Raw genomic sequence first — 12,479 nt, 5'->3', positions numbered from 1 at the left:
TATAAGCCTGTTTTTCCTTCCTTCCTCCCCCCCACCCCCCCTCCACCTCCCACCCACCCACCCCCCCACCCCCCCGCTCCTCGTTGGAAAGACAAAATGTGCAGGGTGATAGGTTGGGTGAATTGATGGCATCCTTCCTCCTGCCAAGTCGGTCCGTTTTCTAAAAAAAAAAAAAAACCCTTTTAGGAAGGCTAGAGAATTTGATTCTGTTGGAGAATATAACCCCGGTGGTTGCTTGCTCAGAGGGGAAAAGCAGAGAGGAATACGGGAACCGTCCTGTGCAATCTCTATTGTTTGAAACTTACTTTATATCAGAAATTGAAGATGAGAACGGTAAGGAAGATTTCGCGCTATTCAATGAAACTTTTGCTTTTCTCGTGTCCCGAGTAATGGTGCGTGCAGGGCTTCGGGGAGCGGGGGGAGCTTTATCTTGCATTAGGCGAGGTGGATTTGGAGTAATTTCAGAGAGAAACCTTTGAGGATGGGGGAAGGGGGTGCGAGGATTTTTCGACCGAGACGAGCAGCGATTTGTGCACTACGGTCTCGAGCCGTGCAACTTTTTTTCCACTCCTGCTCCCTTTTTTCCATCTTCTCCGACTTCCATACTAAACCGGCGGCCGACGGGGGAAGAAGAGGAAAAACGACAACAAAACAAATCCCCAAACCAAAAACCAGATGCAGACCAAAGCAGCAGCAACCCCCCCCCTCCCTCCCTTTCTCCGTCCCGTCCCGTCCCTCCTTCCTTCCCTCCCTCCCTCCCTCCCTCCCTCCGCAGCCCAGGACAGCTCGGGGCTGCTCGCAGCCCGGGCAGCCCGGCGTTTGGGGCGGCCGGAGCCCGTCCCGGGGCCGTCCCGGGGCCGTGCCGGGGCGCAGGAGCCCGGGCTGGGCTGGGCTGGGCTGGGCTCAGCGCCGTCCCGCAGCCCCGCCGCTCGCCGGGCTCGTCAGGAAGATGGAAGCGTGTGGTTTTGATTTACTTCGGGCCGCCTGGGAATTGCCAGACTCTTAACCCCGCGGCGCCCCGCTTTTTTTTTTTTGTTTCGTTTTTTTTTTATTTTCCCCTCTTTTTTTTTTTTTTTTAAATCGGAGTACGTCTGCCTGCGCAGCGGCCCCGGGGTTCAAAGGGACATTGTTTGGTGGGGGGAGGTAAGTGGGCTCTCGCTGCCCGGCGGTGTGTGTGCGGGTTTTGTCTTCGCTAATTTCTTTCATTGTTGTACAAGAGGAGAGAGAGAGAGAGGGAGAGGGAGGGAGAGAGTCAGACTCTTGTTTTTATTTGGGCTGCCGGTGCAACGCGTTTGGGCCAAACGCCAAGTGTCTGGGTCACACGCGTTTTATCCAAATAGATTTAGCGCTGCTGTCTGGAAATGGGCTGCTGAAAGTTAACTTTAGGATCAGCTCCACCGCAGCAACCAGACTCTTCCCTCCCGTCTCCCTAGGGAGGAGGGCTCTTTCTTTTTTTTTTTTTTTTTTTCTCCTTATTTTTTTTTTCTTTCTCCCTCTCCTCTCTCCTTTCTTTCTTTATTCATTTTTTTTTTCCTTTTCATTCCTTCCCCTTCTGAATCCGCTTTGAGGGATGCGTGTCTGGTGACCTCCAGCTTGCTTCAACGCCAGCGCTTCCCGCTGAGCCGCTCTTGTGAAGGGCTCGTGTGCGCGGACGCGTGTGCAAGACGGCACGGGCTGTGCGTGCACACTCACACACACTCACACTCCCTCACACACACACTCCTCGAGCCCCGGGCGTGCTCTCCGTGCCTCTTTGTATCTCTCGCCCCCAGGACGACACTGACAGCGGGTCCCGGCTGTGCGTGTGCGCGCTCCTCGCCCCGCTTTCTCCTCTCCGCGGGGCAGAACGAGCCCCCCCCGGCCCTCCCACCTGCCCCCAGCCCGGGGGGCTCCGCTGATCCCCGGCCCCGATACCTGCCACGGCGCCCGGCCGCCTGACCCCGACCCCTTCCCTTCCCCTCCTCTCCCCATCGCCGTAGCAACCGCTCGTACCACCGGCGGGCCGGTCGGCAGGGGCGGCGGGCGCTGGGCCCCGCGGCGCGGCCGTCGCCCGGGGGAGGGAGGGAGGGAGGGAGCGGGGAGGCGGCTCCCCCCGGCCGCTCCCCTCCTCCCGGTCCCCGCTGTGCCGCCGGGGCTTGGAGGCGTGAGGAAGGCGTCGGGAGAGCCCGCCGCCGGCAGCCCGTGTGGCGGTGCTCCGCCCGGCGCGGCGGGGAGCTGTCGCTTGGCGGCTTGCCGGCCGTCAGGCTTGAGCCGGGGCCAGTCGAGGGGACGCTCCGGGTGCCCCGGGCGCCTTCGCCGCCTCCCTTCGCACCGCCGAGGTGGCCCGCGGTGATCCGCATCCTGCCCCAGAGCCTCCCTCGCTGTGTTCACGGGCCCCCTTCTTCAAGTTTGTTTGTTTGTTTTTTTTTTTTTGTTTTTTTTTTTTTTTTAATCCTCGTTGAGTTTTAGTGAGCAGGAGCCTCCGGGCACTGCCACAAGCGCCTCTGCAGAAATCCCGCTGCACAGTACCGCTTGTGGTACCAGCGTTCTGGGTTTAGAAACACATCAAAGGGTTTTTCTTTGCTGTCTGGCAGTACTGGTGTAATGAAGCAGGAACTGTACCTTCAGGTAAACGTTAGGGAGCCATATCTGTACCTGCTTTACCTGAGGGAGATGTAGTTCAGCGGTGAGGCAGAGGAAATGCTTCTCACTGTTAGTTTAGTGCTGATGATACGAGTCATCTTGATGACCACAATAAAACTGGAATGCTGAAAATACATCTCATAGGTAGGAAGATGCTGCAGGTGTAGATGCTGGCCACTTCATAGTGTCAGTACTCCATCTGGAGTTACCTGACTGCTCTATTTCTCCACATCCATTCCAGTTTCTTAATCCGGAGCCTTAATACAGCTGCATCTGCCCTCTTTGCATTCAGTGCACAAGCCAGATACAATACTTTTGGAAAGGAGGTTAAAAGTTCTATTGAAACTTCCAGCAAGCTTTATGTCCTCTTATGTGAGGACCAAGGCTTAGAATGAGGGACACCATTTTGCACGGACCCCTGAAAGAATATGGGACACAGGTGATGCTTGCATGCTGTTGACCAAGTGGTGGCTAAGTACTGGGCGCCATAGTTTGCTTCTGGTATTCAGAGCTATTGAGCTCCCTAGGCACCACAATTTCAGAGATCTTAATGCTTGGGTAATTTATTATCAGCCTAACACGCTGAACGTGAGCTCCCCATTGTGATTTTTTTGGCTAAGTAAAAGCTGTGAGGCAGTGTTGTCTCTATATATGGCAGTACGGAGCCATTGCTGGACTACTGTCCAGTTCTGGTGTCTGTGCATGAAAAGAGATGCTGACAAATTGGAAAGGACTCAGAAAAACAACAACAACAACAACAAACAAACAAACAAACAAAAAAACACAACTGTAGAAATACTTAGGCATCTGGAAACTGTATTGCACAGTGAGGTAAACTGAGTAGGTTGAGCTGCTTATCAGGGAGTGTCAAGAGTTGATTGTATCAGACTATAACTGTCCATGCAAGGAGAAAAAAGCTCATTAGCAGACATGTAAAGCAAGATGCAGTGGAATTTGAAACTGGATGTTCTCAGGTTGGAAGTAAGGCATATTCGTTAATGTACTAATGTAGCTGAAGAATATGGGATTGATTATGCCTCTTCAAAACTTGTAAAAGGCTGAAAGCTGTAATTAAATATTAGCTAGAAAATAAAGGTTTTACGTGGAAGGCCAGAGCAGAGATCATATTAACATCCTCTAAGGCCTTGCCTTATGTGAATGGCATCACTAAATCCTTTTGCTTCCTCAGAAAAAAAAATATTTCTAAGTCCAAACTATGCTTGCAAAGTATATTTTATTCCCCCTACAAACCTGATTAAATCGTATGTGCTGTCTTGGAAAAAATGTTAAAAGTAGGCATTGGAATGGTCAGGTCGTTTACTGGTAACAGGTACATCTCAAATTGGCTAAGAAGTTTCCTGATATTCACTGTGATGTTAGTAAATGGGATTTGCGTGATGTTGACTTTTCTCAAGGTGACATACAACTCTTCAACCTTTACAAATTATCCATGGACTGCAGGGGAATTTCCTGTCTGAATGAACATTGTAAATCTCTCCCAGAATTTTAGAAAGGCAAATTCATCTGGTGCATGTATAAGTGACTGTGTACACTTTCGGTAATGTGTTTTTAAACGGTTTTCCCTTCTCAGGTGTTCTGTTTCTGTTCTGCCTGCTTCTGCAGAGTTTGCTCTATGCACAGGTGTGCTAAGAGTGCTTAAGAGGACTGATTATTACCAGCTGACACAACACATGGTTTCATGTCCCATGTTACTGGACTGTTAGGTGGCTGCAGAGACCTTCTATTTAATCCCTGGCCACAGCTAGAGCTGCTTTTCGGTATTATTGCAAGAGTGTTTTAAATGGGGCTAGGGAGGGCAAGTAAAGCGTTTTTCTCCCAATCCTATGACCCGCAAAATGAAAATAAGAATATATTCTGCTATATCCAACTGTAGTTTGTATACATAAAATATTTGTGACAACAAATGCTTAATCTCAGAACATATATGGGTGAATAATTTCAAACACTGCAATTGTTTCTCTGGTACTAGAATGCAGTGTTCTCATTTAAGTGAATGAAAATTCTGCCTGCATAAGCAGAACCCAGGCCCAAGTAATAACAAAATACATGCTGCAGAAAGATCAGATAACTTTGCTCTGGACTCTTTCCCAGGTTCTTCCTGTGTCTACCAGTGTATTGGGTATAGCTATTCTGTGCTGAAATTGATGACTACAGTGCATTGATTAGAGCTGGAACAAGTCTGAACACAGTATTTGAGCAATAAGAAACCTTAATTTTATAAATTCTCACACCTGTTCAACTTGAAACAGATATGCACATCTTAAGCTGTGTAGAGCTATTAGTAAAAGATTAATGGTAATTTTTTTTTTTTAAGATTGTGATCTCGGATATTAAAATTGGTAATGGATGAATTCTATTTCACGGTTATATTTTGCATATTACGTTATGGTGGCTTAATGTTTTGCAGGACAGATCTGTTTTAGTAGAAAGTTTAACTTGACTCATTTTGTTTTGTTTTTCAGGAAAAGAAACGGAGCAAGTTCAGTAGCTACCCAGTCTAACATCTTACTCATATCTTAAGGAATCTTACAACTACTTATTTTGAATTGAGAAAATGACTGCATATCTAGAAGAAAGTACAGGTTGTTGGAAAAGAATACCCGTCAAAAAGTGGAACATCCAATAGTTAATTTGGAAATAGAATAAAGTAAATAGACCTGTTATGGTGCGATTCTGGAGTGGAGTTAGCTCTATAGCACACAGGTAGCCCTCCGAGGAGGAGGAAAAAAAAAAAAGCTCTCTGTTTTTCTAAATTATGGAAATTTTTTGGAAGACGTGGACATGGATTTTGAGCCTAGTCATGGTTGCATCGGAATTTCACAGTGACAACAGGCTTACATATAGTTCTCAAGGTAGGGGTCCAACCTCTGTAGCTGACAAGAGTCATTGATTTTTGCATTGCATTTGGGAAGTATTTTCTAAACCATGTTTGTATAATTAATGAGATCATACAGGCTCTGCCTTAGTTCTATCATAATTCATTGTCGTTCAAGCTTGATTAGAACAAAGCTGATTGAATTGTTGCTCTGATTTCTTTCTAGCTTTAACCATATGAAAACGTTGTAAATTAAATTGGTAAAATGTTGTACTTTATAATAGTTTAAAGACTTGCCATAAAGTCATTATCATGTTTTTAAACTAGGAAGTAAGGATCTAATTTTACTTTGATCCATTAACATTTATAGGTTTTTAATGGAAAGACGAGTCATTTGGATGTTTTACAATACAGTACTTTTCATTACTACTGTTTTTATTCTTGCAGGTGGATCTAATAGCTTTTGTCTTTGAATGGTATCACTGGGAAGAATACGTCCTTCTTAGGTAGAATTTAGCCCCATGTTTACATATTTTGGGTGAATAGGAAAAGATACATAATTAAAAGCTTTATTTCCAGTGACATCAGATTAATATGAAAGAGAACATATTTTGTTGACTTAAAAAGAAGGAAAGAACAGTTTATGTTCTTTAGTAAAGCTCTATCTACATCATGTGTTTACCTGAAAATGACTTTTACGCATGAGGGTGATTAGCCAAAATATGGTTTATATTTATACTACTACTTGTTGTTTCCTGTTATATTTTCTTCTCTTCTATGCCCACTCCATGGACTGTCTTACCTTGCGATTACAAAGAGGAATTCCTGTCTTACCTTGAACACTACCAGCTAACAATCCCAATAAGGGTTGATCAAAATGGAGCCTTCCTCAGCTTTACTGTGAAAAATGCTAAACCCTCAAGAAGGAGGAGGAGCACAGACCCCTATGACCAAGAACTGGCAGCATCTAAGTTATTTTTTAAACTTTCTGCCTATGGCAAGCACTTTCATTTAAACCTGACTCTCAACACAGATTTGGTGTCCAGACATTTTACAGTAGAATACTGGGGGAAAGATGGACCCCTATGGAAGCACGATTTTTTAGACCACTGTCATTACACAGGATATTTGCAAGACCAACACAGTACAACTAAAGTGGCCTTAAGCAACTGCAATGGTCTGGTAAGTGCACATTACCTGTTTTAGTATAATAATATTGTGTTTGTTCCTTTTAAAACATGGAAGAACTTAACTGGCATTTCAGTTTTTTGAATCCTTTTGAGAAGCAGACACAGGAAAGTACAGCAATTCCCTAAAACCTGATCTGGGTCTTGGGGAAAAGTTGTTTTCAGTTCTTCAAGCTTAATTGTAAGCATTAGGACCCAATTCTGTAGTCCTCTAGCAGGCAACATTTTCAGTGTTTAACAGTGTCTGCGCTAGGGCTGCAAGATTAGGGCTGTTGAGAGATGATTACAGGTGATCAAAATGTTGCAAACTTGGGAAGGAAGGAGGAACAGTCATTCCTTTAGGATACAGAATCTCTTCAGTGAGACGTTAATTGAACTGAACAGTCCTCCTTGCTGTCTTTGAGAGTTTGGGTTTAGAAACTTGAAGTAAATAACAAAGATGATGAGTTGCCTGGTGTAGTAGTCATTGTTGATATAAGTTCAGAATGAAGAGGAAAGTAGATCACTTGCAAGTACCAGCCATGGAAAGTAATTATTTAAATTTTTTAGAAATATTTTGTCTACAAATCAGACAGTTGCATTTAAAAGTAGGATTAGAAATTCTGTCCTCTGTGCTCAGCTTTTACTGTTCATCTCTTGATAACACGATAGTAGTACTTCCATGGGGAAAAAAACTCTTATTCACGACAAAAACTGGAAAACAACAACAAAAAAGCCATGCTGTTTAGTAGCAAAATACTGAAATTAAAGAGCAGGACTAGGAAATACTAAATCAAGAGCTCAGTATCTTCTCTATTGAAATATATACTGTGGTTATTCATTCAGTTTTTATATAGCAAAATGCTGGTCAATCTTGTTAAGAGTGAACAGATCTAAGTAACTGTAAATGAGGCAAAAACAAAAACACCACTACACAGACTTGCTAAACTATTTCCTTTTTAATCCTTAGAAGTGCTAGAGAACTATGACTCTTGGGATGTTATTTACAAAGGCCTGCTGCTTCATACCTAGGTAGAGCACGTTACACCAAACTATTAGTGTTGTCCCTGATACTGTCTAGGTTAATGTTTTGGAGCTCTTGAGGAAAAATAATTTCATGAGGGTTTGCAGGGGTACGTTAACATTTCTAAAGAAACATAGTTAAAATGTAGATCTCTTGAATGTGGCACCTTAGTTTGGTCAATGCAGACTTGCAGATGATAAGTCTGAATTCATTACAACTTTTACTTTGGCTTTGCAGTTCCCATGTAATAACCTTTTTGATGCCATTATTAAAGCTCTTATGCTAGAGTCACTAGATCACTTTGCATTTGAGTTCTTGTCATCTAAAAACACTAGGGAGAGCAAATCCCTGCTTTCAGGATTCACTTTAGAAGAGGCTGCATGTCTCTGTCTCGCCAGGGTTTCTACCTACTGAGGCACAGACAGGTTGCCCACCTTGAAGCCTGCTGTCAGTGACATGGTGCTCCTATTTTGGTACCTCTGACATTTGCCAGGGAGTGAGTCAAGAGCACTTACTCTTGACTTTGCCAGCTCTTGTTTTCCTGTCATGTTAGGAAAACAAGAGTGGGACGAGGCAGGAGAACTGACACGTTTTCGTATCGACTTCCCCAGTCTCTTGCTTCTCATGGCACTTGTTTTCTTCAAAGAACTTAGCAGCATGGTAGGTGTCACTGCTCAGTGAAATCTTCTTGAGGCAAAGCGGAATCATTTTTTGCTTTTGTGCCTCACACCCTGAGGTGACTGGCACTCCCATTGTTGTGTGTTTTCCCTGTCTCCAGCCATGCTGCTTGGCTGGACTGAAGACCTAGTTCTGTGGTTCTAGGTGTCATACATTAACTTTGTGTTTCAAAGTTAGGTTCAATGTGGCATGCTGCCCAGTTAAGTTGTCAGAGCTTAATAACTAACAGCTTCAGAGCTGTTAGTTATTGTTAGTTCTTTTGTATTTCTTCCTGGTATTTGTAGTGGCACCCTCAGGTTTTTTGGCACGCCATGACTGGGACTGTTGAGTCCTGCCTTTTACTTGGGACTGCAAGTGTCAGTTGTCCACTGCATCTGCTAGAAAGGCTGAATGACATGCACTCAAGGTGTTTGTCATGCTCCGGAAGCAGTAGTGACACATGGTTCTTTATCAGAGAGGCAAGGATCCTTCTAATCCTTCCACCTGTGCAGTGGTAGGCTGGACTCAATATGGTCCTCTACTGCACAGAAACTCCTGTGTTGAACTGCATTGGCACACTGTCCCAGAGCACTGCTTATGGGAGTTACCACTCAATTCAGATAAATCCATCACAGAGTTATTTTTAAATGATGATTCCTACTGGCAAGTATCTTATTATAAAGCTGCTGGTTAGAACATGTTTAATAAAGCAATTGGCAGTGAATATTGAGGGTGCTATTATTTGTTTTTGAATTAATGGTAGTTCAGGATATATTTGTGCTCAAGACATTTGTTGTATTTTCCAGTCTGATTTTTGGTCTGTAAGAGACTGCCAGTCATATTCTGCATAGTCTTCGATTAAAATCTGTCCCAAAGCCAGTCATTTTAAATTGAGTAACTCTAAAGCAAGTAATAATCTTAAACGATGAGTGCTGCTCACAAGCAAAACTTAAGCATTCCATTTATTCCTGTTCCCTGATAGGTGTCAGTATTGCCAGATGAGTCAAATTTGTTCCTCCCTACACAATGTTCTGAGTTACTCTCTTTAGTTATGCAAGGTGGTTACGTGAGACCGTGGTTTAACTAACATAAATTGTACAAATTTGAAGAACATCTGTAGTATCTGAGATGAGTTCCAGCGCAAGAAGGGCTTCCTGTGCTTCACTATAGTAAAACTTACCAGCCACCAGTTTGTTTCCCCATCACTATTTCCTGGTTCAGCCTTTCCCTCTCTATTTTCTTTTTAATTACCAGACTCCCCAGAATTACAGACTGCTACAGAAGTTTGATTCCAGCAATTTCCATTGGCTGGGCCCTGATTATGCTATAAGTTGTCTGAAGTTTTGAGAAATGCTCTATAATCCAGTGAGCAGACATGTGAGGAAATTGAAGGTCTTGTCCATCATGCTTGCTGGCTTCCAAACTCATATTTACTGTATTGGAAGTTACATTTGTAGATGGATTGCAGGTTTGGCCTTCTCATGAAAGGGCCTGCAAAGAACAGTATTTTGGAACTGTTGGGTGCAAGGCAACAAGGCTGAGTCAGAAGCAGCTGAAACAATGCCTAAGCTGATTTTGTCATCCTGAAGTAAAGAATATAAGAAACAGTGGCTGAAGAGAGAATTTTACCTTAAGGGAAAGATTAACCTAATTCTGAGAGAAACAAGTCTTGAAGAAAAGTTTTGGAGCCCATAATGCTGGAATTGAGCAGAAGTCAAACTTGTCCTGTTCTGACCCACCTCTGTCCATTGCTGGGTGTCAAAGCTCTTAAATGAGTGTTCAAGTTTTTCACTGCAGTGGATTTTCTCATTTTAAGCTGATGAGGCCAATAGAAAGAAATAGTATTTCTACACTTTTCTACATGTGTAGAAAGTGGTGATTATTAGGAAAGTGAATCAGGGGCTAAATATCAGTTTGGGGCTACTGTTGCTCCAAGGAAATACTGAATGTAAAGGGCCAAGGATTTCCATGGCATGTAAAGTTCCATGCACTGAGCAATGTTTGTGCTAGGTAGCACAGCTATCTCTGTTTAAGCAGATAAGATAAAGATATCCCAAGAAATGTCTAAAAGCATGACTGTATATACTTGAAAGAAGAATTATTTTGCAGGAATGTTTCATGTTTGTTTAATATATTACAAAACTAGTATATTTATAAATTATTCATATTCTTAGATTAGCTCATTTGGAAACCGATTCTACCACAAAGAAAGCATCTACTTTTGCAGATCATAAATTACATATCATATGATATTTTTGAATCATAAGTAAAATTTGTAATCTGTGAACTGATTTAAAAGGTCAGAAGTAATGAAAAAGATTCTGTATTCTAGATAGGTGCACTTTGAGTTCTCTTTGGTAATAATCTGTGTTTGCAGTATAGGCTCAGTATTCAGAAAATTACATATAAACTGTCCCTGTCCTAGTTTTAAAATGACTTACGAGATCCCATACTGTGCTGTCCCAGGCCAGATCACTATTTTTTTTTTTTTTATCCTTAAGAACATGTGAAGCTAATGCAGCCTGTTTCCTCAGACATAAATTGAAGTGTAGAGTCAGCTGTAGACACATTGAACAACACTGACACATTCTCAGAAGTTTCCATTATTACTGCTTTATGTTAAAAATGTAAAGCGTAATGTCTAGAAAGGTTCAAGGCAGGCAGAAATTGGAAACCAGTAGTACTGTGAGGCAAAGGCACTTGTCCTCTGTAATTAATTTTATAACTAATGTTCATGGAATCATAGAATGGCCTGGGTTGAAAAGGATCATCTAGTTTCAACCCCACTGCTCTGGGCAGTGTTGCCAACCACTAGAGCAGGCTGCCCAGACCCATGTTAACTGTTACTTCTGTAGGTGATGGACATCCCCTCTCTGAAATAAGGTGAGGCCCCAGCTAGACAGTCTGACAGATTTTCTTTTTACAAATTCAGGGGAACTGCATGTGGATTCACAGATTTGTCTGAGTATGTCAAACTGCTGGATCCAGACCTTATATATGTTAGCAGGAGTTGGCAGTCTGTAGTGGGATTGGATAAGACAGGACCTCAAACAATCTGTTTTAGATAATAGTCTTGGGAATGCTGCTTGTAGTAACCTACTTGGGCATTCAACTTATTTCTTAAGTTAATGGTGTTTTGTTAGAACATTTTGCTGTTTTTTCCTGTGTCTTAATATTTCTTGTATTTTGGAGCAGAAGTTCAATTTGGAAGTTGCTTTAAGTTCAAATATGGTAGCAAAATGAACAGGAAAAAAAAAAAACAACACACAAAGCAAGCAAAAAAGACAACACATTTACATTTATTTCCTTTTAATGCTTTATAAGGCATTATTTCAATCTCCCTTTTCAACTGAAACATTGTTTTGCCCAAACAGGAGATAAGCCAGAAATGGGTTTTAAAATGTTGGTTCAGATACAATAGTGTAATTCCAAATATTCCCACTATCAGTTGGGCATTAGTGAATATATATACAATGAAAGCACCTCTAGGCACCAGAAGAAATGCTGTTTTTTCACTGCAATAGGTATTTCTTTTGTGCACAATTTGGAATGTTTCTAAAAAAATCATGCACTCATGCACTTTAAACTGATGTAAGTGGTCTTGTTGAGTTAATACTGGAAAAGCAGTTTGTTTGCAAGCAAAATTGATTACATTGGGTTTAAAATGGTGTTAGTATGCAGGGCTTATGTGAAGGGTATATGCAGGGCAAGTGAATTTCCAGTGTTTATCAAATCACATGGCTACCTGCCACAACTGACCACATGCATATTCTGACTGCCTGGTAGCAGGTGTAAGTTAAAATTTACTTGCAATTCCTTGACTACATGTTATTAACATCTCTTTTTCTTAATCTGACATAGTGTTTGAACAGATGAGATTGGACATTGACTAGGCATAGGAAAAATGGATGATACTTGCCCAGCCTTTTTCACTGCTGGTACCTGGAAGAAACCTGCCAACTGTTGTCATAGTTCACAAATGTGTGTAATAGCTTTTACTTCTCCTTTACACAGTTTGTTTACAAAATTAATGCTGCAATTGTGTCATTTATGGCATTTGAAATGACTTCCACTGCAGTCATCTTGCTCCTTAAAACTCATTTACCTGCTGGACTTGAGTACAGGCGTGAAGGATGTATGCCCTAGAGTAATCAGAGTTAGGTTAAGGCCCTTC

At 42.5% G+C, this 12,479-nt stretch overlaps 1 protein-coding gene across 2 annotated transcripts in view; it reads left to right on the top strand.

Annotated features, from left to right (window-relative positions):
• The first annotated feature begins 1,082 nt into the window (after window positions 1–1,082).
• The window catches only part of ADAMTS6 (ADAM metallopeptidase with thrombospondin type 1 motif 6), a 150,715-nt gene continuing 139,318 nt past the window's right edge, over window positions 1,083–12,479 (top strand). For both annotated transcript variants that reach the window (XM_032206598.1, XM_032206597.1), the window contains exons 1-3: window positions 1,083–1,143; window positions 5,106–5,495; window positions 6,276–6,640. In XM_032206598.1, coding sequence (XP_032062489.1) covers window positions 5,399–5,495; window positions 6,276–6,640 — 462 coding nt within the window. In that variant the 5' untranslated portion in view covers window positions 1,083–1,143; window positions 5,106–5,398. The remainder of the gene's footprint in view (window positions 1,144–5,105; window positions 5,496–6,275; window positions 6,641–12,479) is intronic.

Source organism: Aythya fuligula, chromosome Z (assembly GCF_009819795.1).
Source record: "Aythya fuligula isolate bAytFul2 chromosome Z, bAytFul2.pri, whole genome shotgun sequence".
Lineage (NCBI taxonomy): Eukaryota > Metazoa > Chordata > Aves > Anseriformes > Anatidae > Aythya > Aythya fuligula.
This window is presented reverse-complemented; position numbering and strand designations above follow the sequence as displayed.